We start from the raw sequence: 25,011 nt of genomic DNA, 5'->3' as shown, positions 1-25,011 counted from the left end.
TAGTCACTTTCTGCTAAATCCTTAGTACAATTTCCCCATGCCAATCTTAAACAGTCACTTCTTAAAGTATTTATCATATGTGCAGATTAGAGATGCCAAGGCGTACAATGACCATAATGTCCACTCTCAATGTAATGTTCCCTCCAGGATTATGCGTTCTTAAACTGAACATATTTTATACATGGCAGACTAATATGCGTCTAGGTCATTTGAAGGTTTTTCCAGCTCAAAGATTTGTGTACATTAGAAACCACAACTCTGTCACTCACACAGTAAGCTCACATTATGGATTTCAGGGGCCATGGGTCTTAACTTGCATTACCACTTACACAGCCTGAAATTAGGTTTTTAGAGAATGAAGCCATCACATACAGATGAGTAGGAATGAAAAGCGGAACATGTAATTCAATACTGTGCATTTTAGTTTGGGGTTTACATGCACCAGGCATTCAGAGAAGTCCTAACCAGTCTTTGCTGTCTGCTCTGCTTTGTGTTTTTGGATGTGTTGGGGTCGTAAGGTTCAGGCTTCAATGCAAAATCTAGACTCTTTGATGAGGTTTAGGATGAATTTAAAGAAACGTGAAATACTTGAACCATTTGACGAATGGCCCTCTGCTCTAAAATGAATAGAAATGGCATTGCTGCCATCTAGTGGGAAGTCACACTCACATCAAGGCAAAAGGACATTTTATTGAATATATAAACATACAAAACACTGAAACATAACATACTGTCAATATGACATATTAGTCAGCAGGGCAGGAGACCTCAGCCGGCGCAGACCGATCAAAATCCTATAAAACAAACCGTTAATGCATTGCTCAATGCAAAGAGATTTCAAAACCTCGAAACCATTAATAAAGTGTGCAGTCATCGTTTCTCACCGTGTTCACATCCTCAATGACGATGCCCTTCCCAGGAACCTCTATGTCACTTTCTGTGTTGTTGTGTGAACGGTACTCTTCACTCTCCGTCTCTATGGTACTAGGCTGAGAAATGGTTGGCAGTGAAACAACGGATGTTTCCGAGACCTTGAACCCTTCTCATCAATGCAGATGAGAGGGTTTCATCCCTTCCAAAACCTCAGGCCAAAGATATTATACCAGTGACTGTGGGCACATCCTGATAGGCACCCTTTATTTACAGCATTACAGCAGTGAAACGGCACCAACCTCATAGTCAGGATCCTCCTCGGGTCCTTCGTCGGCAAGCTCCTGAGAGAGCGCCTCCACCCACGTCTGATGCTCCTCCTCTTCATCCTCATCCAAGTCATCCTGCTTTCGCTTGCTGCCCTTTCCACAAGGTTTAGTAGGAGAGACTCGGATTTCTGTAGGGAAACAAGGCAGGAGTGCTGTGATCGTCCATGGCTGTAAAAGACCAACATCAAAACATCCACTGCAAAGTAAACCGCACACACACAGTTGAACATCTTAAGCCTGAAGTTTCTTTGACACCATTCGACTTCAAGTCCCGTTTTAAGTTTTCCAAAACAGATCATGGTTTTCAGTAAAAACTCCATGATCCTTCAACCACCGCAGCTGTCCAAGTGTAAATATTCAGCCATCAGATGCGCACTATCCCAACACTTGGCATAGTGCAATGAAACTTCTTTTAACTTTAACACAAACCTGGAGACAGGGTTCGCCCAATGCTGCTCGACACCGGGTAGCCCAGGGCGCCCTGCACCCGGCGGGGTAGGATGGACAGCAGCAGCCGAGTGACCCGATGCAGCCGCTTGCGGCCTGTGAGGCTGTGCCGCGCAGGGCTGGAAACCGCTGGGCTAACGCGGACGGTCTCCTGTGGCTGCCGGAAGCCCAGCACCCACCAGAACCGGCGGTACGCGCGGACCTGTTTCAGCCAGAGTCGCGTTAGTTTTTGAAGGTTGGAAGCAGGGAATTAACTCCACATTTGAGGACTTACGCACCACGATCCCAAAAGGCCAGAAGAGGCCGCGGAGTACTGAGCGAAGCACGCCGTCCCTCCTCACGACTCTGTCCTGCAGGTAAGCAGACAGAGCCGGTGAAACGCGTTAATGACTTGATTAATTTGCTACACAACGCAGCCGCTCACCCATCCATTACCTCAGTGTTTTCGCTCTGCTCCTGCTCCACGACGTCTCTGCGGATTTCACAACTCATCTTGCTGCGGGACTAAACCTTAGAAACGTCTGGAAGGAGGAGCCGAGGCAAAAGGGCTAAGAGGTTGAGGAGCTTCTGTAGGGTGAGATGTACCCTGAAGGTGCCACTGTGTGGCCAATCAAAGCAGACACGTGCACCTGGTGCAATCAGCGCGGACCAATCAGCAGATCCCTCCAATCAAGCTTTAAACAAAACACTGCTGCTGTTAGGAAACATAAATCCAACCAACCATGCATAACGTGTTTTACTGCGTAGGCCTATAGTACAATTAGAGCTTTACATACATACAGTTATATTTTTCTAGCTTTAAGTTTATAAGTGGAAAAAAGGACCTGAAACATTGCAATAAATTCAGAAAGATTCAGAAATCTTAATAGATTAAAATACTGGTAACTGGTAACAATGAGTGCTAAATATTAAGGAAACTTAATGTTAATGTACTTTTCAACAGCATTCACTCATATAATGTTAGACATATATGTAGAAATGAAACGTATCATGTTCTCCATTGTCAGAATTACTGCCGACAGTGCATTAAAGGTTACTATCTCTCTGCTCCATAATGATGCAGTCATTGAATGTGTATATTTTCTTTATTATTATTCAGTTGATAGATCACTCCATAAAGCACAAAAGGCTTCATCTTTGAATATGACGTCTATGAACTGTTTTGGAGCTTATTTTCAAATTAGCCCATGGGAAGTAATGTCTGTCATGCAGAGTGACGCACAGTGACGCACAGTGACGTGTCTGTGTCCTACTGCACAGAGGTGCTGAAACATTTGTTGACTAATCACTTACCAGAGAAAAATGTAAAAAGTATTCCTCACTTCCTCGCAACTTCTCACGTACACAATTTGTCAGTATGTTTCATGCCTTTTAGATTTAGATTTGATTAGACTGATGGTTAAAAGCATCTGTTCGTAATAAGATAAATGGTCTTCTTCCAAAAAATAGGCAGGCGATGCTGCTGCTGCTCAGGCTGCTCCTTTGTATATGAAGAGGTTTAAGAGAGAGGCCCATAATTGTTCTTCCATGCTTGAGCAGCTCCCTAATTGGAAACTGCTTCCGCCGACGGCTTTCGTCACATTTGCGTATGCAATGATGTTTTTGGAGTAATGCGTGAAGTAGAGAAGTATAAAAGCTGTTTGTCCCCACTGCTCTATCCAAACTACAACAAACTGTGTGAAGGGAGTAGAAGACGTTAAAAATGGAGAAGAGTCCAGTCACAAGAACATTCAGCATCGGAGCTATCTGCAGCGGGACCAAAGCTTCAGATCATTTCTCCACGGAGCGGAGACACAGCAGTGCTGGGATCCGTGCACTCTTGTGGGCTACCAGCAGCGCAAAGTCTTTTGGGTGTTCATCCGACTCCCAGACGAGCCGCGAGAACTTATTTCCAAACATCCTGACACCTGGCAGCATCCCCCAGTTCACAATACCAAGTCTGTCTGTGCAGTCCAGCCTGAGGTCACTGGACAAGGAGACAGAGGAGAATGATGCAGAGTCAGAAGGAGGTCTTGGGAGTCCCGGGGCAGAGCAGGAGTCATCTGTTTCTCCACCCTTCCCCGCCATCTCATCATCTGCATCGTTCTCCAGCCTGAGCTTGGTCTTGTCAGACCGCAAAGCCGAGCGGTGCGTTTCTGACCCTTTAACCAAGAGGAGATCCCTCCTTCAGAGGGAGCTGCACTACCCTTGCTCCCACAAGGAGGCCCAACATTGCCTGGACCCTGCGAGCAAAGCCGCCCTCTCGCTGCCACACCTCGCCAAAGTCACCACCCCATACGGCTTCATCACCCTCAGCCAGAGCCCCCAGATGGCGAGCGAGGAGGCACTGCTCTGCCAAGCTGGGCTACGGCGTTTAAACAAAAACGACAAGACTCACAGCAAAGGCTCAGGGACGAACGCAGAGGACACCAAAGGAAGCTCTTCCCACCTGTCGGAAACCAATAAGAGACTACCCAAAGATTCCACTGACTCTCAGACCAAGGGCAGATTATTAAGGAAGGAGTTACAAACTCCCTCTGCCTCCTCCAGCAACGCCTCAGCTCCACCTTCATCCTCTTCTACAACAAGTCACCCTGATGGAAAGCTTAAACGTCGCTTCTACGAGGTTATAAAGAAACATTTTATCTCCCGCCATTAGAAAAAAAAAAATCAGCAACAATGCCAAAAACAGCTGTTTACACAGGTTTAAATTTCATATTTATTCATATTTATTCAACTGCAACACGTTTCCAGGAACCAACTGTTTTTGTCTGGTATAACTGATTTCAGTGTGATTAAACTGTGAAACCCCTTAAAAAATGTGCCTGTCATTGTCACTGCTGCAGTATTTTATGAACGTTTGAGTATTTTACAACTACGGTGTAATTTGATATCCAAGTATCTGCTTCTTTTTTATTTATTCTAAGAAATTAGCTTTCTGCAAAATCAAACTGTTGGCGGTCAGGCAGAGAGTCTCGTAAGGGTGACACGTGCTCCATGTGTTTATAGTTAATGAATTCTTCCACCGTATTCATGATCTTAAATGTCAGCCCCTCTCAGGCCGTCTGCTTCTATTTACTCCCTCACTGAATTCATCATTTGCACAGTTAGCCTGAATGGAGCGTCCTGCAGGGCTCAATGCGTCCCTCCAGCAGAGAAACCAGAAACACCTCTTTAGCATATGAAGAGGTTCATAGGAGAAACCCTTAATGATGGTCACAGAATGCGTCCTTGAGGCTGGCATACATAACTCCCCCACACACTGATATGTGGTGGGTTAATGTCGCTGTGACGCAGAGGTCTCAGCAGAGAGCGCGGAGCGTACAAGCGAGAGTCCTTGAACTCAAGAAGGTGATCTAAATTTACATTCACTTAGCATTTGTTTACATGTGTGACATCAGGGATTTGTCAGTAATGCTTCAAGGCAAACAACCTAAGCTTTAATTAAATCTTTCTTCGGAGTAGCCTAATTGAGTAAAAGGCGACGTAAGAAAAAGAATGGGTTTGTGGGGTTTCGAGAAGGCACACACAGAAAGACCAGACGTTTATTTTCAATATACCACAGCTTATCTCTGAATTCGGTCGTACTGTGTTATACTGAGAGTTAAAGATATACTGTACAGTATTCAGCGACCAAATATTCAGAAACATCACTCAGCATATCTATATAAGCAACACAGTTGAATCATCATCTCTCTACATAGAGTAGAGAACCTAAAGATGTATTGCAGAACATTTGTATTAGAGTGCACTGGATTTACCAAAGTGGACCAAGTATATATTTCCTGTTCGAGAATTTCATGCTTCCCAATAGTTAACTTTATTTATGTGGCACCAAGTAGCTTTTTTAGTCAGGGGTCACAATATAAGTCACTATTTCCCTTTGCGTGGGCACTTGGCACCAAGGGGTGGGGGGGACGCATATGACTTAAGCTTTATCACTTTTACGACATTTATCATACTACATTTTAATTGCCATTTTTTTTCATTAAATTGCCTTTCATTCATTTAAACTTGGAGGTAAAATCCTCAAACTAAAAACAGATTCATGTGAGCAGTCACGTGTTTCAGATATGCACCACCCATAGTTCCGAATAAAAACTTGAACTCCACACCACTCATTTAGAACTAAAGATGCCACTTTGCGCACAATTAAGTAAAATGAACTAAATGTGAAAAGCTCAACGTCCACCTCAACCGCGCACCTTATCTGTGGAAACAGGAAAAGGTAACTCAGTGTGAAAACCTCATGTGTGCATTCTTCTCTGTTTCTGTTCTCGGGTGGAAGTGAAAATTCAGAAGACGTTTATGGTGCTGCCTCTACCAAAGGAAGAGCTGCTTTATCAGCTGCTTTATATGACGTGACGTGGAGATCGTCAGCAGCGTCACGTTTGCACATTTTCTTCGTGGTCTTTTATTGAGATGCTTCTAAGTAATTGAGCCATAGGATGTGTGAGTCACAACAAGAAACAGCGCAGATAATGGCCACAGTCGACCATTAGGTTCTTGTTTTTACTCTTGTGGCCGTCTCTGCCTCTGGGTGTGAGACTTGACAATTGTTTAATTCCACTACTCCTCATGAGCTAAGTGTTAGACTGCTAAACCAACATATGAACACAGCAACCATTATGCTGTATATTTACTAAATATCAGCACATGGTAATTGTTGGTATGTTCCAGACATTTCTGACTTCTGCTTCAGTGTGACGCTTGCAGAAAGTCTCTGGTCTATCGTGAATGACGAGGACTATAAGAGACAGACAGAGACCTAGTGGATAGCTCCTGATGCAACAAGCATCACAGACACAGACACCTGCACCTTGGCCTTGGCCCTTAGCAGGCGGTTCTTTCTTAGGAGACTCAGGTCCTTTAACCTGTGTACTAAACATGTCCGTAGTGTGATGTGTTGTGGACGTGGTAACAACAAGCTGGGCAAGCAGAGGAAGTGGGGACGGAAGTGGACAGGGTGGACGCAGAGACAACCTGTCCCATGTTGTCCTCTTGAGCAGCCACGGACTCCTCCAGCCACGTGTTTACTGGGCTCTTTCTTACACACAACAGTTTTTAGACACAATCCCACAATACCCAATGACTGGTAATGTGGTAATGTGGCACAACAGATATTGTACATATTGTACATGCGTTCATTTTGCCTAAAAATGCCATAGACAGATATTGACCATGTACACACACTTGCAACTTCATCCTTATTGGCAGGGGCGACTGTAGGGTCAGAGTTTTAGGGGTGCTTTAACCTCCTGAGACCTGAGCTTTAGTTTTTTATGCACTTTTTATTTCTCCATGGTATTTAGGATTACTAGGACCTAAGAAGTATAAAAACTTAGCATCTTTGAAGTGGAAGTAGTTTTTGGAAGACATTATGTCCTCATATGTGGACACAGGGATTATTTCACTTTATATTATAATAAAGTCACCAATATGTAACAAAATATGAAACTGATCATGGCTGTGCAAAGACAGAATTGCAAATAATGAATTCCCTCTGTCCTCAAACGCATATTTGCTAATTAGCGATTGATTAATGATGTAATTTGTTATTTTTATGAAAATTGAATAAGCATAAAAGTTTCAGCTGTAAAATATCATGAAGTTTTGTGCCTTGTCCACTTTTGTTGTGCGATTGGCTGCAGAATGAATCCACTGAAATGGCCGCTATCATGTTTTTACACCAACTAGTATCTAGTTATGAGGATAAATGTCGAAATGAAGCAGAAGAAGCTGCGACGAACCTCAAACTTAACGTCCTCATATGAGAATGACAAACTACTGTGTCAAAAAGCTATCATTTGGTTTAAAAATTAAAGAAATTGCATCTAAATGTGAAAATGACATAAGAACAATAACTGCAAAATAAACTTTATATATATATGAACATATTATTATGTTTATTATGTATTACGTTATGTAATCTCATGTCATTACAGACATTTAGTAGAAATGGAAACAGTAACTTGTAGGTGTTACACCTCTTTTTATCGCCTACAGGGTTTCTTCTACTTTCCTTTAAAGTTGGTAGACGCAATAACTCCCACATGCAAGCCCCAGGCCCTCCAGAAGGCATTGCATGTATAAAGGCTCGCGCTGCATCACCCAAAACTTCATGCTGATGCTTCACATAACGAATGTGGATCAGCTGCAACTGAGCGAAAGAAAAAAGGGCGCAAACTGAAGGGGCTCTGCTGTAACTGCTCTTCCCCATTCTGTCACGTTGAGGTTAGCTCAGAGAGCAGTTGTGCCCTCAGAACAGACACAACTTTTCCGGTGCCAACCTCAAGCTCAGACAAAAAAAAAAAAAAAAAAAAGGCAGAGGCAGATAAACGGAGCATCATCGGAGGAAGAAGAAGAAGCTCATGCATTTACACAGATAAGAGCGAGAAAAACTGACAGGGGGAGTAACGCTGACAGAAGGGAAGTCTCTCAGAGTTCGCCTCCTGAGCTTCATATGCAGGAGTGAGGCGTGAGAGAGAAGTGGAGGAGCAGGTTACGCGGCGTAACTTTGCACATTCCTGATGGCGTCTGGTTCTCCTCCAGCACTGCCTGTCAAACAGCACAGGTAAGTAAATATCTGGTCTGTCTCTTATAGATCTTGGTGATCGCTTATAGTCTTACTTCCAAGATAAAAATTGCACAACTTGTCGTTCAGTTCATTCAGGCTTTTCTGCTACTTACACAAACTTTACAGTACAGGATAGCAGCAGGCAGCTAGTAGTCTGCACTCTGCATATATTCATGGGCTGTAACTCATTCCTTCAGGCGGTCTAGTGCGGACTCTGACTGTGTTACGCTCAGCCCCGCTGGTCTCCAGCATCAGAACAATGCGTTCAATGAAGTCTTCTCTGAACCCACTGACTGTCACGCAGCACAGTGCCCCATACACCAGCGCTACGGTAAGCCCACGGAGTGATGCGGCAAGTTTGAGCATCCAAAGCTGTGAAATAGAACTGGCGTGCACTAAATTACCATAAAATCCCATCAGTTAATTTACTGAACCATCTACTGACGTACACAGATGAGTGACGGGGGTGAAAAAACACTACCATGTGTGGTTCAGTCTTTTCAGTTCGCCTTTCAGTTCATGAGAACTGAAGAGAGGAAGTCACCTTCTGGTACTTTTACTTTCAGTAAAGTGCGTGCGGCGGTTAAAGAGCAATGCGCAATGACTTGCAGGAGTGTTAAATTCAACAAACTCCTTTTGTTATTCAAGAGATGCTGTGTTTGAACTGTTTGTTTTTGTTTTGTCTGATCTAAATTCCTCTCCCTGAGTTCCTCAGACCAGTCCAGGCACCAGATGAGGTTTTTCTCTGACGGCACCCCGCCGCCAGTCCCCAAGAAGAGGTTAGCGCGCACCCTCTCCCTCCCTGGCAGCAACGCTCCCTCCTTCTCTCCTCTGTCTCCACTCTCTCCCCAGCAAACATACCCCCAGAACTTTGCCAACCCCCTTTACATGATGGGCCTTATGCCTGACGCCTGTTTGCACGAGGAGGTGGAGGAGAGTAAACCAGCAAGAGGGAGCCCCGTCCCCTCACTGTCCTTCTCCCAGCTGTCCTTTGACACCCCAGACGAGCATCTGCCCTACCTCTTCAGCAGCTTCGTCGACCAGATGGTTGTTTCTCAGGGGATTCAGCATCGCCACCTCCTCTTCCTTAGGACTATGGCGCAGAGTGTGGAGGCCAGGAGCCTGCTACAGGGAGAGTCCACAGAGAAGGACGTCGGCTCATACCAAGCTCAGGATTTCCTGCTGTGTCAGGGCGGCAAGCCAAAGCAGATCGGAGACATGATTTACTACAGCGTTCGCAGCCCCAAGTTCCCCGGGAGGGTGCTGGGCTTAAGGGTAATGCAACCTTTCTTTTATTCTCTCCACACAGTTCACAACAAGCTCTTTAAGTTGTACTTCATGACACCACGATCACCACTTGCAGCTACTTTTCCCCTTCAAGTTTTCTGCAGAGAAAACCATGTTGCAGAAACCACTAATACAAAAACGATCTTTATCAACATCAGAAACTGTTACACCGAGTTGCCGTCCCACAAACACTTCCTTTAAACTGTCGTCAGGTGTCACAGCTGCACCCGCATGTATATTTTGCAATAACATTTTTTTTTTTTTTCATCATTTCTTTGCAGATCCACAAACGGGCTGCTGAAACCTCCCCAGCTCCCGTCGAATACCAACCGCCTCATGTGAATGTGCAAAATGTTATTGCCTGTTTTCAACCCAGCAGCATCCTGGGAAACAATGCTCCCACGGCCTCTTCCACCTCTCAGTCAGACTGTTCCCCCGCTGAACCACCAGGTGGTAGCAGCGCTGAGTGCGCCACAGATCCTGCCAGCACCAGTGTGCCCACTGTGCAGTCTTTCCTCCAGAGAGGACACGCCGTGAGCATAGAGAGAGACCTGCCACACGCCACTCTAGAGGACTTTGTTCGGGAGAGTCGCCCGCTGCAGAGCGCAGAGCGTTTGGATTATGACAGACAGGTGTGCTTCGTGCTGCTGCAGATACTAATGGGCTCCCAACATCTGTACAAAAACAGAGTCTCTGCGGCTGAGCTCAGACCCCAGGACATCCTTCTGGTGTGGCCGAGCAGGGAGACGGAAACGGGCGAAGACACGATGAAACGGGCGGAGCCGAGAAGTTCCAAGACCGGCACACAGAAAGAAGAGATGGAGTGGGAGAAGACGGAGGATAAAGGGAGGACCCAGACGTTGTGGAGGACCCGAGGTTCTCCTCATGTAGTGTTAGTGCCATCGTCTTCTGCACCTCCACCCCTTGCCTCCATTAAATTACAGATTGCTGCCTTAATTCAGTTCTGCCTCAAACCACAACAGAGCTCACAGTCTCAGGATTCAGTTCCATATCTGTCCTCCTACCGAAGGGGCCTTCTTCATGTGTCCTCCGTGCTCCCGAGTGAGAGGGGGCCCCAGGTGGCAGACATGGTGGTCATGCTTCAGGTGCTCCTCTGGGGTCCCCGTGTCCCTCTCTTCAACCCCAGGGGCTCCACAACCACGACTGTACATAACTGGCTGACCATCAAGCGAGCCCTGCTGGTCATGAAGTTGGCAGAGAGGGCGCTGATCCAGGATCAGTCTGCTCTGGACTGGGAAGACTGCATGTGCCTGCAATATCTGTCATTCACAGACTCTGAAACCGTTATTAGTGTGACCGGTCCGCTGTGGCACGCTCTGAGCACCGACTGAGATCTCTTGTAGATATGCGATCATCTGTTGTAAATGAAATCAACGCTTTGATTACACTCGCGCAGTTATCAGTCCACATAGTAAAGTCGTCAGTCCGTATTATGTTGAACAGTCCAAAGAAACGGCTTGGCAACAATATCCATGTCTATCCCTTCATAATGTGTAATTGATTTAATCAAATGTCTACCTGGTCATTAAAAGCCCTAAAACAAGATGTTCTTCATCAGCTTCTTTCTTTTTTCTTTCTGTTGGCATTAACTGGTAAGGTTTGCTTTATGAAAGAGCGGGAGACATTCTTTAACAGCCGATCTTGTGAGATTGATTTTTAATTGTGTTGTTTAGTCACAAATCCAGTTCTAATAGCTACAGAATATTATAAATAATTTTTAACACTTGACAACTGGCTTGACAAGACGTGCTCTTTTGGTTAAGCGGTGATTCTAAATTAGTCGTAGAGTTGCATACAAGTGCAAACTGTTGTCTCTATTTGTTAGCTCTGTGAAGTGGTGACCTGGATATCAATAAATCACAAGCAACCAGAGCAGGTCAATGAAATACTGTCAAAAGAATTGGCAGAATTTGAAAACCACCTTACCAAAGATGAGCCGACTTTTTTTTTTCTCCAAACTTGTACAATCACATCCATAGCACAACATGTGTGCACAGGTGGAAAACTAAGGCGAAGCTTGAACCTTTACTCAGCTATTTCTGTGTAAAAATGAATGCAACACCATGCAATGCACAGAGGAGACAGCCTGAGAGGACCCACGTCCTAAATAGCACACTGTCTGTAGACCACAGACGCCACTTTTTAAGGTGAGCACTTTTATTTAGTACAGTTACAACATGCAGATTTCTATCAAGTGGATCAAAACTAATTAAAATCATGCACACATTAAAAAAAAAACAATATTAACAGGAGAATCAACTGATAATCACTGTGAAAACATTTTCTACTTTGAATTTGCCATAAATATACTGTGGAAACAATTCAGAGAGGGTGAACAGTAAAGTCAACACTACACATCATAGAGAGTAATACAGTGGTGAGGATGCACAGCCCAGATGTTGCATGGGTGCTTGCTTTACATTCCTGGTACATTAACATATTACCCTAGTGCAAATATCAATGAAACACAGCACGTGGTAGGTAAAGGTAAAACGAAAGAAGAGCCTCAACTGTACTAAACTTGGAGAATATCTTGATTTCCAAAAATGAAAAAAAAAGACGTGTGGGTTTGGATTGAAATAAGAACAACAAACATTTGTAACTGCTCAGCGTCATTTTAATCGTCGTCGGAGGAGTCTCGCTCGATGCTGTAAGCCATGAAGAAAGCGTCGGGGCGGGAAGGGACGAGGGGATGACCCGGTCTCACAATCTCAAAGCCCAGGAAACTGAATGTACGCAGCAGGGATGCTGAGGAGAAACGCGGATCAGCAAGAGTTCATGACCTCGATACAGAGATAACACCTCCCAAAACTTGTGATCAAATCCCACTGCCACTGTAAAGCACCAGTCCACTGACCACACTTTATATTCAACACTTCGCAACATTTATACCAATTTGGCAAATTGAACAGACAAATGCTCCAGAAAAATCTAAAAAGGAGACTCTATTCATCCTAGCTTTCTCTAGCTGTTCAGGTGCAAGACAAAAAAAATATATATATATATCAAACTTGGATATTTGAACAGCAAATAATATAACCAGTGTAGTAAAAATTAGAAATTGCTTTTGACATGTTTTGAAATGATGTGCTTTTTTTTTTTTAATTGTAAATTTAACTGTAAATTTCACAACGCACTGTTTCTCAGATGAAGAAAACAGTCTCACCTCTGTCATCACGGCTCTTGTGAAAGCAGATGAATACGTGATCAGCTTGCAGCTGCTCTTCAGCGAATTCCAGCAGAAGAGCAAAACTGTAAAGGAATCCAGGAGGTAAAAGGTGTTAATGATTCATCAGAGCGTTGTTAATAATCAGAGAAAATATGAAAGTCCTACAACATTTCCATGAAAAAGAACCACAACATAAATGAATATGTTACATAAAGTCGTGATGTCAGTCTATCAGGCTGAAGTCATTATTACATTTACAGACATTCTTTTGGTACAAAAAACAACCAATCTACTGGCTAATAACATCATTTTTACTTTGTCATTTCACAAAAGCATGTAATTTATTAATTTAATATAATTTTGTAACAAAACATGTTGCTTTTTGTTTTTGTAACTCACCTGTCTTTGCTGCCCTCGGGCAAAGCTCCAGGAGGGATTTCCACGTAAAGGTTCCCCCCTTTCAGCGCCGCCCTCCAGACACAGTGCTTTCCTTCAGAGCGGCGGGGCTCAAAGAGCAAGAAACGTACTCTGCCGTTCGCTGGAGGAGGCTCCTCAAGAACCAGCAACTGAGCATCCTGGGAAGACAGGGAGCAAAAGTGTGAGGGGAAAGAAATACGCGCAGTTTGGATGACACAAACCCCCCAGTCTGCTGGGACAAAAAAATGACTTACGGAATAGAATAGCTTAGCTGAAAGATTGCGATCCCGCTGATCATTCCCTCGCCCACCTGGGATCTTCAGGGGTGGGAGAGGGGCATCAGGAGCACCACAGAGGCCCCGGACACGGGTTACTGCAACAGCGGGAGCACCTCCTGGGACTGGAGATACTGGAAAGTGATACAAATGCAGACGGAGCCATTATGAGGTGAGTAGTGACCAGAGGTTCTGCTACCAAACACAAACCACAGACCCAATATAAACAACTAGGGTGGCACACATTACACTGCTGAGTGATTCATCTGTGAAATGACAGTGAAACATTAGCTAATGCTGAGTCGTAGAAGTCCAAGGAAGAGGGTTCAATCAGTAACTGTCCCATCTTAGGCAGAGACGTTTGTATGTGTTGTCTGACGAGAACATTTGAGGGAGGAACCAGGAGTCATTTATGTTACAATACCGCATCACACATGACTCACTGAAACGGGCTGCAATTTCCCAACCTGCCAGTGAAACATTTACTCCAAAAAAAATATATCCATGTCCGCATTTCCACTTTCTGAAGAAAAAGTATTTGTTCAGGTAGGAAAGGCATCACACAATCAACATATTTGTGCAACCTGGCCTCACTGGGGTCACTTTAAGCTTGTTGCATTACTCTCACAGTAAAGCTGCCTGAGTAACAGGCTCTGTTTGTTTAACCATTAGCCTGCTTTAGCCCTTCACTAACCGCATCACTCTGGTTTACAACACGCAGACAAACACCAGCACTCAGGCATTTTAAGTCAGAGCTCTGTCAAACTACTCCAGAGACTCAGCCCGGCTTGCGGAGGTCTGCGCGTGTGACTGCATACATTTACATCGTCGAGAGCGGGCGTCGTTCGCACAGCTCCTTCTGGGAACGAAACCCATTAGCAGCGCCGCAGCAAAAGGGAACGCTCTCAGACACACACAGATGCTCTCTTGCGCAAATGCCACTGCTGTGCTATATGTGGAGCAGATGTGTGAAGATCAAATGAGAAACAGTGTCATTCTCATCACCAACCACGTCAATATCCAGCGTATCGCCTGGTATCGCAAGGCCCTCGAGATCTAAAACTAACACCGTTACTCGGAAAATCCAATTAGCAGACTGGGAAAACCAACTTCGTCTCCCCGTATAAAAGATCAAGGGATTTTATTCAGCTTCAGCATGCTCTGAAAGTAAACAATAGGCAGCAACGCACATTCACGCCCTAAAACCAGCTGCTCTGGTCACATGAACCTCTGAGTCGTCCCGTTTCAGTGTGTAAGCACAGCCTTGTATCTAAATGTCATGTGAAGCACCACTAATCCCCAGGAGGGTATCACAAGCAAGTATTTAAAGGGGGGGAAATGCTGACACTTCATATGGACAATGTGCTGTTACACCCGCCTGACCTGTATGGGTAGCTGGAGTCGGTTTAAAAAGGGACCTGCTGGCATCTTAAAAACAGACAGAAAAAACATAAGGATCTGGTCCTCTGACAGGTTTTTAATAATCCCTATGTCATCTTAGTCTCACGTCACTGCATCTAAACTCTGACATTAAATACAAGGAACATGCAATTGTCCACCGTTTGAGGATTATCTTGTGTGTACTCTATGTCACCAGTGGGCTCTGATTCCCATGCCAGCCCTTTGTAGCGCAGTGGAAATTTCCAACGTGTGCTTCACAACAACACTATAGAGCAGTGCGTAACCGTCGACAAAAATCGTGTCAGGACACGACTGATATAACACCACCTCCAGGCTAATCACAGGGCTTACATGAATCATTATTTAAGGGTATTTAAGCCTACGTAGATCTAATTTTCAATCAATCATCATTTTAATGTGAACTGAAGAAGCAAACGAGCCGTCTCCGGAGGATGAAATGCCCCCACAGCGATTAATAGAAAACAAGTTAGATTAAAGTCCAACGCAAAGGTTATATTTAATGTTGATTTAACTGTGTGGCCACATCACCCAGTTGAAAACTAATTCACCTCATAAAATCGTTTTCGACGATTCACACGATGTCTTATCGCTAGCACCTGAGGCAGAGGGCCAAAAATTAAGAAAAAAACAAGCCAAATAATCCATTCGCCATCATTCAGCTAAGCGTCCGTTAGCTACAAGCTAACTTTACGTAACGTCACGTAAATGTTTTATATAGATATTTATATACTCACAAGACTACCAGTAACTTCCAATAATAAACTCGATGTAAAACAGTGTCAAAGCCAACGATGAAAACATCCGATAAACGAACTGACGTTTCAGCATTAACTTAGCTGTTGGATGCAATTATTAGTTGTGACATTGATGTGGAGCCGAGTCCCAAACTATAAATAAAAAGTGCCCCGTTTTATACCAGGCCTTTCTATCTGTTTTTAATAATTTAATAAATAACATTTTCTCAGTTAACATTCGCTGGCTAGCCTGGCATTTAGCTTAGCCTTAGCTTAGCATTAGCCTGGCATTATGCTTAGCCTTAGCTTAGCATTAGCCTGGCATTTAGCTTAGCCTTAGCTTAGCATTAGCTTAGCTGGTTGTGAGGAGCGTTGACTGGGAGTTCGGTCTATTTGCTGGATCAATAAAATATTCACAGATCCGACACATTGTTAAGACGTCAGGCGATTTTGTAACTACGTAAAATTATTAATGAAACAACGGGACCGGGCGGTTAAAGGGTGTAAACATGGACGGGAATAAACACCGCTGTTATGTAAACAAGAGACATGAAGATTTGCGCTAGCCACTGTAGTCATCACGCAGCTAGGCCGCGGCGTTTAAACTCAGCTCCGTTCACTAAATCCCGGGCGGACAACGACGTACCTTCCAATCTCAGGTTTATTACTGGACTGCTCATTCACAGGCATCTCGGATAAGTTTCTCTCTTTTTCTCTAACAAAACAATGACTATTCAAAATCGTCTGTAGGTTGGATTTAACCATCCGGCCAGCGTCCACTCTAGCTGCTGCCTCTGTCCTCTCCTCCTCTTCGCCTTGTGTGGAGCTCAGCGCTGGCAGCAGAGAGGGAGGCTCCTGTCCTCCGGGACGCCCACTGTCAAACATGACGCACTCAATGAGCCCCTCTACTGAACCATTTAAAGTTTAAAGCTTGTGGACCCCGACCACGGTCAATAAACTTCCATTTTATTCATTTATTTTTTATTTTTGGCTTCCACTTTAATTCTCAACGAGGGGAATCTGCTTTGGAATTTGTTTCAATTCAGTTTTTATTATTTAAAGAAATACATTTCTTTTACATTTTTTTCATTAAAACCCTGTTTGTGTTTCTATTAAGACTAAAACTTGACACATTTCTTGTTTATGCAATTCCAATAACATGTAAAAACAACAGCCTGCAATAAGCAGCCTGGACAACTGCAGTTGAATTATTTACAATTTAAAAAAAAAAAAAAAAAAAGAAGAAGAAGAGAAAAAAAAGCAGAAATAGTTTTGCAAATAGTGCAAAAAATTGTCAGGTGCTGGCATATTTCATTAATGCTGATGTATTAGATATGTGAGCACTATTCTCACACATTATTTAAGCTGAAATACACAAGGTAGATTCTGGTGTTTATCTTTCTTATAAACATTATCATTATTATTATTATCATTTTGTGCAAATGTGCTTTAATTCCCACTGAGGTATTGTTATTAAGTAGGCCTTAGACCAAATGAATTTGTTAGTGAGTGTATGTTACTGTACATGTCTACTGTAGAAAATTTGATTTGTGACTAGAATACGAGTGTCAAGTGTCAGAAACCCTCCATGCACCTGCAACAGCTACACCATCGATGGCCCCCATTGCTCCTATGGCTTTCCACTGCACTAGTTATACTTACCACAGGTATTTATTTTGTCTGGTTCATCTTGAAAGTATGACTGTCTCATCCACTCTAGATTTTCTTGACTGGTGTATAGATGGTAAATGCTGGTCATTTTTGTCCACCTATAGCCTTACAGCTGGTGAACATCAACAGTATAGGGCAAACTATGAAAGTCCTTTTCCTTTTTTTCCACTCTTCTCATCTGTGCCTGTCAGTCAAGAGGCCAAGTAGCACTGTGCATGCAACACCGTCTCTGGCGCCCACTGACCAGAAATCACCAACACAACTCTTTTGACCTGCACATCTACAGTGACACACAACCGAAAGCACAGATCAGGTTGGTTTATTTTTTCTACACTTTCGGTTCAGATAAAACTAAACCCTGTAGTTATATTTGTCTCTTTTTCAGGAGCTGCATGCGCCTATTTTAAGCCGTCTTGTTAGTCTGTGTGTCTCAGTGTGGTCTGAAAGTCGGTGTAAATGTGCAGGTTACTAACTGAAGCCTACTTCTTCATTTTACAGCTGCATTTTGGATCCAATTGTACCTCACACCTCAGTCTATAGCAGCTTTAGAAGCCAGAGCTGGGCCATCTGAAAACAGAAGTAAGACATGTCTTACATACGCCTTAAACAACCTTCTGAATGAACACGATGTGAAAACCACTGTAAATGCACGTGCCGTATTTGTGTCTTCATTCATAGTGTCGTATGAACGGATTCTGGCCATTGAAAATTTGAGTGATGTCCGAAATCCATGGAAGGGATTCACTATGAACCGGTGTTTGGTGGTGGCACTAGTTGTACTGCTTGTGAGCTCGGGAGTGAATGAACTGCACGGTGAGTGTTGGAAATCACTTTAGAAACAGCAAGGAAGAATATATGTGAAAGGATTTTATGATGGCAGACAGTTTGACTGGGTCGGCTTCATACGTATTACAGTAACATTTAGTATACACAATCTGCTTGTAACAGTCTAATGTATTATTTTATTACTTTAATATCATAGTTGATACACTTACATATAGTATTTCACTCTCCTCTATTTAAATTGATAGGCCTTCACAGCCTTTTATATTCTTTTCTTTTATAGAGGCTCTGGATACATTTGTTGAGGAAACAGGAATCAGGTCTTTCTTTGGAAGTCTGCAGGAGGGTTCACTACCTCAGGTACTGTCTGTCTTTTGCAGACACAGGCAATTTGTATTTTTATTTATTTGTCGTTTTTTGAAGTCCTGCACAAAGTGGTACAAATCATCGTGTAGTGGATTCAATTGACCTCATTTGCTGAATCAGCGTCAGCACTGAGCTAACAGTTCACAGCTAAACCTTTCACTCATCACGCTTAGGGAGATTCATAGAAAGTCTCTGATGTGAGAAAACCATTCATGGGGTGGTAGCAGAGCCAACGTGAAGCTCAAAAATGCTGCAGAGCCTTTCTTTTCCGTGGTGCTGTAATTCATCTGGCTCATGTTGAACGTCTTAGAGAAAAAGCTCAGCAGATGGTTGACACGATTACAGTCCTCTTAATAACGCAGCGCCTACACCATGAGCCCTGGCATCAAGTCTGAGCTTAGACGGACACCTAAAATTAGGGGCAGCCAGCATTTCAGAATATGGAAATGGAGAGACATACAAGTATAAATTTGTTAGGCTGAGAATTAATACGTGCCTTTTTTGATTTGGCTCATGAACAACTACAAAAGCCTTTAAAGCTTGAATAACTCCAGCCACCTTATCATCCTTGACACACAGTAATCCAGGTCAAGTTGTGCAATAATAACAGTAGGTCAACATGTGAAAGACTCTAATCCAGCAGATGTTAGGAATGTGATCATAACTTATTGGAATTGGTTTTGTTCAATTGTAGCTTAAGTTATGGATAAACCTGTCCAATGACATAGGATTGCCACTCTGTTTATTTCTTTTTATGCAGAAAAATATCAAATTAAAGTAAACTTAAATAAAGTGGTTCTTTTCTTTTTTTATAGTTTTCATGCCGTTACTCTGTGAATTAAACCACGTGTTGTTTCCCTCTCTCTGCCTCCAGATTTCCATATGGGACAATGTCATGTGGTGGTGGGGATCCGACGAGGTCGGAGTGATAAGGAGAAGAAAAAAGCCGTTAGGCAGCAAAATCATCCTGAAACCCAAAGCCAAACAATAAGACATACTATCCAGCTGCTGCAGTAAAGGTGAACGGTCGAGAAACAGACGTTGCAACAACAGGTTACTGAATAAAGGATGCAAAAGTATACTTTGGATTTAATCATGGGTCGACAAAAATCTTCATTTAAGTAACAACTGTTTTGAAATGCCACATAATAACACACTTTCAAATGTTGTCTTCAGCAGTAATGATCAGCTTATTAATGGCAGATGTACCTTAAAAAGGTAGATATATATCAGGCATGTGTGCCTTGTATTATTATTTGATTAAATATTTATTAATATTTATGTACATTCACTGCCAGTGTATAAATACTGCATACACCAAATAAATGACAATTAAATGACACTTAATTAACAAAACCTGTTGTTGGCTGATGGGTGTCAAATCAAAAACTATTTCACAAATACACTGGGAGAAGACTACGGCATTAGCGACACCCGCACTCCTTTGCTATCACGTCTGGCTTAATGGAGAGGTAGGTTCCATGTTCGTTAAAATCCACCACCTCCAGGGCGTCGTAGGCCACGGGCACGCAGCACGGCGCCCGCTCGTCCACAGTGTGGCTCTCGATGTGGTGGTTGAGCAGGACGGCGTGGTTGTTAGCGTTGGCCAGCGGGAAAGTGCAAGAGCCGTGGCAGTTGTAAATGTTGGCAGTGTGCGGACTCAAAAGAAGCTTTTCAAAGGACACAGTGAGGCTCCTGAGCCCGCACACGTTCCCCCTCGCTGGGTTCCCGGACCCCGCTCTGGTGGCCCGCAGTCCTCTCTGCACGTCGTATCTGTGGGACACGGTCTGCAAGGCCTTCAGCAGAAGTAACGCACGGTACTGTGTCTGTCCTGTTGGATGCAGAAGAGAAAAAACAAAAGCATCTGTTTAATATTGGTATCGGTAATAAGTCAACTGTATATATATATGCAAACATTATTTGCATTCATTATTCAGCTATCCCTTATCCCTTCACTAAAATATGTTGGATTCATGTTAATGTGTATTTATAGAAATTTTAATTTGTGGGGGAAAATTTAAAAAAATATATATAAAAAATGTGTAATTGGCAAAGATTATGCCAATGACCAAAAACTAAACTGAGGATATAATCTTTAGTTGAATTAAACGTGCTAAACATGCAACCTTAAATATCTGCTAAACAACGTCCTGTTTAAAACGCATACATTTGGTACAAGTGCAGTTGAACAGGCTCGCTGAATGTCAAAATTTTCCTAGTCAGCACATATTCTTAGAATATTTGTTCTCATCAATATCCCCTAGTGGTATCTGCCTTGCAATAAATCCTCTTTTTTTTCCAGGAATTTAGTTCAGCATAGCCAGTCTCACTTCTCATCTTAACATGGTCCAATACTACTGCATGTAACTGGATAGTCTTACTACCAGAGGCATGTTGTTGTAAACAATTTGAATCCGTATTTCCACATTCTTTCCATTCCGTTAATATTGCACAAAGCCCACTGGAACGATTTGACTGGTTTGATATCTGCCGGAGCATAATCACTTCCCGTCAGAGGGGTTCAAGACCAACTCTCTATCGCAAAAAACTGTGTTGGTGGGGGAAGTTGGGTCCGACTTCCGAGTTGAATGCATAATCTGCAGAATATTCTTGCACACATCACCTGCTACCTGCTCCTTCCTCCCCAACAAACTGAGCTCTTTGAGTTTCTCCAGCCTCTCCGTGGCTCTGCGAGGCAAATCTTCCTCCCTTATTATCTCCATTATCTGACGTTCAGACTGCTCCAGCTTCTGCCTGAGCTCCTCTAACAATGCAGAGGACAGGGACAACTCTCCGTGACTGACTGGGTACATGGAGCCCCAGCTGGCGAAGGAGAAGATGATGGGGGCCGAGGAGTTGATCATCCCTGCCAGAAAGGTCTCACTGGAGGACGGCCCGAGGGACAGCGGAGGCAGGGACTGTAAGGAGGCCAGCTGGAGCAGAGGAGACTCGGGGTGTTCCTGAGGCAGGGCAGCCCTCAGGAACCGCTTCAGCTCGCAGAGGAAGGGGGTTTGCGAGGAGGCCGGGGACGAAAAGTGTGTGTTTCTGCGAAGGCAAGCAAAAAGTGTCACTAGGCCCCATTCTGACAATATTCAATTTTTAACAGGGAACATAAAATCTAAGACAACCTTGTATCAGTTCCTGTTTCTCCAGAGAAAAGCAGAAGTGGTGTCATGCTCGTGTTACTTCCTGATTTTCCACCAATGAGGACGTCTTTAAGGTTTTGGCCTGCAAAAGGAAATGTGAGAAATGAGACAAAAATGAAACAAACAGACAAAAAATTAAAGCAGTCGAGGGACACCTCACTCATGTCTGGGGATTTCGTCTCAGCAGAAATCCTCCACTTCTGGTCAGAGCTGCCCTCCGATGGTTTTCCCGTTAGTAGTATGTACTGCGTTTCTCCTGACATGCACACAGACTAGAAAAGAAAATACCAAGAAAATGAAAGGTCCGTGTGGAACATCATCAGTGTTTCCTATGATTGTGTTGCACAAATACTGTGTTGCATGAATGTTGTAATACAAAGTAAGACCAAGTTCACACATTTCCACTGCGGATTTACATTATTTTATTTTACCTGAGAGCTAGGCTGCAGAGACTGACTAGTGAAAGCCACGTGCAGGTCTCCTCCTGAGGGGGGACTTTCAAACACCAGGAGCAGCACAGGGTTGAGCCTGAGCAAGGGAGACTGTGGGAGGTCAAACACTAACATGAGCGTCCCTCGCTCGTTTTCCTCTGACGGAAGCACTGACGGAGAAAACGAGACGTGCAACAGGATTAAATAACAACCAAAGGCACGACTTTGCATTCAGGAAAGGCACCGTTACCTGCAGCTGGAAACAAAATGTCCAGACCCGTTCCCTGGTTTCTTCTGATTTCCTTTGCGAGCTCTAATAAAACTGAGCCTGATGAATTGTCAGATGCAGGGCAGACCCCAAACAAAGCCAAACTGCTGTGTGTGAGTTCGCCGTCGTTCCCTGCTCCTTCACCCAACACTGTGAATATGTCATCCACAAAGCAGGGTGGATTTGGAGGGACCGCGGAGGCTGAGGCGCTCCTCGTTGACGGGAAGGTGTGCTCTGGGGTGGAAAAACAAATACACTGAGGCAGGAACTACACGCAGACGTGTTCCTCAGAACTCACCGACAAGCTTTTACATTGAATGTAAAGGTACAGAAACAAAACTGTGGTCTGACCTGTTAGTGTCGGGTCGTGGGCTGGGATCAGCTGCTGTCCGTGTGAGACCTGCTGAGCCACGCACAGCCCGGTCCAAAAGAGCAGCAACGCTCCGCTGCACAGCACCACCACATCCAGCATGGCTCACCGTCGGTCTGTGTGGTCCCTTCTCAATCATTTGTTTTGAATGGGTCAAGCTCCAGAGGATGGGAGTTACATCCTCCCACCTTCCCTTCTCACTCGCTGTGGAGCAGGTTGCCAAACAAGGAATACTTTCTGTCCTTGAACATTCAGTCACTGGACTGGATGTTTTGAGAGGTTCTGCTGCACAGAAAGGTGTTTAAAGTCATTGTTTTTAATTCATCATAGATGAGAAACATTTCAAAAACAAGGTTAAATAATCAAGTGGCTCTTGTTTTTGAGTTGTTCCTAAACTGTTTTTGTGTGTGTGTCTGTGTCAGGCTGCATCCTGCTGCTGCCATCAAGGGGTGTCGTTGCTATGGGGTGGGGGTGTCTGGTCTAGGTCTAGGTGGGTGGTACATGAATGCCAGGTGCAAAAGTTTCCCAGCAAAACAAAGAATTGTCACAGGATGGTCAATGTTAGTGGTTTTAATGTTGTGGCTGAATCACTCACCTGTTGCCTCATGGGAAGGTTTCCATCCTCAGGGACGGGCGAACGTGACGAGCAAAAAGAGGTGGAAGTGAGGACACACGTCGAGGAGGCTTGGGGAGTTCTGTACGCCTTCACGTGGTTTCAAAACAAACGATACCCTGACCCAGCGTGTGTCGTTCCAAACCGGCATGACTCTAGAACAAAGATGAGTTTCAGTGCTATTATTTTTTATGGGTGAGAGGGGGATCATGAGATCAAAACACACACGTGGCCTGAGACAATACCCTACATGTGTGGAGGTTCGAGAGTACTAGACAGCTGAAATATTTTCCTAACAATGAGCCCTCTTCAAAAGAGGTTTTAGTGAATAGTTTGTAGGGCTGGTAAGTAAAAACATTTGCTTTCTTGCCGTGTGTTGATGAGGACTTGGAAACCTCTCTGACACGTGTGCATTGTGCTGCATGTTAAACCAGACGACAGCTAATTGTAGCATAAAGGAAACAGCTAGCCTGGGTAGGCATAAAGATGACCTATGAGCATCTTTGTTAATCTTTCATGATGTAATACTTTAAAAATCCACTGAGTGCAAATACACTGACCAAGCATAACATTATGACCACCTTCGTAATATTCTGTAGGTCTCTCTCGTTCTCTCCAGAACAGTTGTGACTCATCAGAGAATGGACATGTGTCTTCTGAGGGTGTCCTGTGGTGTCTAGAAACAGGATGTTGTTAGTGGGGTTTTTTGGGTCCTATGAGTTGAGAGGAAGGGCCTCTGTGGTGAGGTCAACACCTCGTGCTGTTTTTTTTTTTTTTTCATGTTTTTTGAGTTGTTCCTAAAGTGTTTCTGTGTGTGTCTGTGTCAGGCTGCGTCCTGAAGGAGTGTCATTGCTATGGGGTGGGGGTGTCTGGTCTGGTCTAGGTGGGTGGTACATGTCTAAGTAATATACACATGAATGCTAAGTTTCCCAACAGAATATTGTATTGTCAATATTATTTACTGGAGAAGTTATTTACTTCTCCTGTCAGTGGTCATAATGTTATGCCTGATTGTACAAGTCACAGTCATGAACTCGAGGCAGTTCGCGTCTTCATCCAGCAGTGAAAGCGTCTTGGTCCACGTCTCCTTAAATTATCTTTAAATGGTTGAACCACCATGAAAAAACGTTACTGAGCTAAGCTAACGGTCTCAGGTTGGTCGTCTCAGTGGAGCTAACACGATGCTGCATTAATTATTAACGAACAGGTGTCAGACTCATGGATAAATATAACTCCAAGGGAAGAAAGTATCACACTATTACCTGATTTAGGAATAAGGATTTAACGAGATGACTCCATTAGGATTGTTTTCAGTCTTTTAAAGAACGGCCTAAGGTCATTAGGTCAACGTTTCTCCTTGACCACGTTAATTAGAGCCACATCAAAAACAACCGCTCATTCACATTTGTGTCCGTCCCGTGTGGGGTCTGCGTGAACCTGTCGGTGTGACACCGAGCACTATGTGGACGAACCTCCCCAAATAAAGTCATGATCTGCTCTTAATTCTGAGGTTTATTCTGACAGATGTGTGCAGGTTCAAAACACTGAACCAAATCTCGTTCTCAGAAAGAGATCAGCTGCAGACGTGTTTTGCAGACAGTCAAGGTCTCTGGACCGTGTATCTCAAGAGATAAAGCCAAGGCTCATTCTTGTACGGCACAACTCTGTAGTCTGTACCAACTGCAACTTATCAGTGACTCCGTTCATCTTAGAGCAGGTACCGTCTCATGTTGATGTTTATTTCTTGCACGCAGCAAATATTCTATCGTCTGTTTGTTGGGAATCAACACCTTGTTTAAAATATACTTCATGTCTACCATCACATCTCTCTATTTA

At 43.8% G+C, this 25,011-nt stretch overlaps 4 protein-coding genes and 1 long non-coding RNA gene across 5 annotated transcripts; 2 read left to right on the top strand and 3 right to left on the bottom strand.

Moving 5' to 3' along the window:
- Positions 1 to 670: 670 nt before the first annotated feature.
- On the bottom strand, positions 671 to 2,240 carry org (oogenesis-related gene). Its single transcript, XM_047587657.1, has 6 exons — positions 2,082 to 2,240; positions 1,925 to 1,996; positions 1,629 to 1,848; positions 1,173 to 1,327; positions 885 to 989; positions 671 to 794 (listed from the first exon to the last, which is right to left on the bottom strand). Exons 1-6 carry the CDS (start codon positions 2,136 to 2,138, stop codon positions 747 to 749), a joined length of 657 nt encoding a protein of 218 aa, XP_047443613.1. The 5' UTR covers positions 2,139 to 2,240; the 3' UTR covers positions 671 to 746.
- Positions 2,241 to 7,823: 5,583 nt separating this feature from the next.
- Positions 7,824 to 11,053, top strand: peak3 (PEAK family member 3). Its single transcript, XM_047587507.1, has 4 exons — positions 7,824 to 8,199; positions 8,400 to 8,533; positions 8,918 to 9,477; positions 9,771 to 11,053. Exons 1-4 carry the CDS (start codon positions 8,156 to 8,158, stop codon positions 10,839 to 10,841), a joined length of 1,809 nt encoding a protein of 602 aa, XP_047443463.1. The 5' UTR covers positions 7,824 to 8,155; the 3' UTR covers positions 10,842 to 11,053.
- A 592-nt stretch (positions 11,054 to 11,645) lies between these two features.
- oaz1a (ornithine decarboxylase antizyme 1a) lies at positions 11,646 to 16,427 on the bottom strand. Its single transcript, XM_047587508.1, is given in 6 exon segments — positions 11,646 to 12,258; positions 12,677 to 12,762; positions 13,079 to 13,254; positions 13,351 to 13,437; positions 13,439 to 13,505; positions 16,174 to 16,427. Coding segments are annotated over 6 exon segments (786 nt in total). The 5' UTR covers positions 16,413 to 16,427; the 3' UTR covers positions 11,646 to 12,127.
- Positions 16,428 to 17,361: 934 nt separating this feature from the next.
- Positions 17,362 to 19,703, top strand: LOC125009920. The gene is made up of 5 exons (XR_007112994.1): positions 17,362 to 17,511; positions 17,697 to 17,777; positions 17,877 to 18,011; positions 18,265 to 18,341; positions 19,222 to 19,703. It is a non-coding gene; the product is annotated as an uncharacterized LOC125009920 (long non-coding RNA).
- amh (anti-Mullerian hormone) lies at positions 19,404 to 22,839 on the bottom strand. The gene is made up of 7 exons (XM_047588168.1): positions 22,544 to 22,839; positions 22,175 to 22,426; positions 21,925 to 22,094; positions 21,654 to 21,765; positions 21,476 to 21,575; positions 20,971 to 21,392; positions 19,404 to 20,178 (listed from the first exon to the last, which is right to left on the bottom strand). Exons 1-7 carry the CDS (start codon positions 22,662 to 22,664, stop codon positions 19,772 to 19,774), a joined length of 1,584 nt encoding a protein of 527 aa, XP_047444124.1. The 5' UTR covers positions 22,665 to 22,839; the 3' UTR covers positions 19,404 to 19,771.
- Positions 22,840 to 25,011: the final 2,172 nt, after the last annotated feature.

The sequence above is a fragment of the Mugil cephalus genome, chromosome 6 (genome assembly GCF_022458985.1).
Source record: "Mugil cephalus isolate CIBA_MC_2020 chromosome 6, CIBA_Mcephalus_1.1, whole genome shotgun sequence".
In the NCBI taxonomy this organism is placed as follows: Eukaryota; Metazoa; Chordata; class Actinopteri; order Mugiliformes; family Mugilidae; genus Mugil; species Mugil cephalus.
The sequence above is the reverse complement of the archived record's forward strand: the minus strand, read 5'-3'. Positions and strand labels throughout refer to the sequence as shown.

Excerpts from the sequence above, each read along its gene's own strand:
- org (XM_047587657.1), bottom strand. The coding sequence starts at position 2,138 with ATGAGTTGTGAAATCCGCAGAGACGTCGTGGAGCAGGAGCAGAGCGAA. Across the intron at positions 1,849-1,924 it reads TCTGGCCTTTTGGGATCGTG|GTCCGCGCGTACCGCCGGTT; the intron begins GTGCGTAAGTCC and ends TGGCTGAAACAG. Across the intron at positions 990-1,172 it reads AGGAGGATCCTGACTATGAG|CCTAGTACCATAGAGACGGA; the intron begins GTTGGTGCCGTT and ends ACCATTTCTCAG.
- peak3 (XM_047587507.1), top strand. The coding sequence starts at position 8,156 with ATGGCGTCTGGTTCTCCTCCAGCACTGCCTGTCAAACAGCACAG. Across the intron at positions 8,200-8,399 it reads CTGCCTGTCAAACAGCACAG|GCGGTCTAGTGCGGACTCTG; the intron begins GTAAGTAAATAT and ends TCATTCCTTCAG. Across the intron at positions 9,478-9,770 it reads GGAGGGTGCTGGGCTTAAGG|ATCCACAAACGGGCTGCTGA; the intron begins GTAATGCAACCT and ends ATTTCTTTGCAG.
- amh (XM_047588168.1), bottom strand. The coding sequence starts at position 22,664 with ATGCTGGATGTGGTGGTGCTGTGCAGCGGAGCGTTGCTGCTCTTTTGG. Across the intron at positions 22,427-22,543 it reads CCACGACCCGACACTAACAG|AGCACACCTTCCCGTCAACG; the intron begins GTCAGACCACAG and ends TTTCCACCCCAG. Across the intron at positions 21,576-21,653 it reads GACGAAATCCCCAGACATGA|GCCAAAACCTTAAAGACGTC; the intron begins GTGAGGTGTCCC and ends TTCCTTTTGCAG.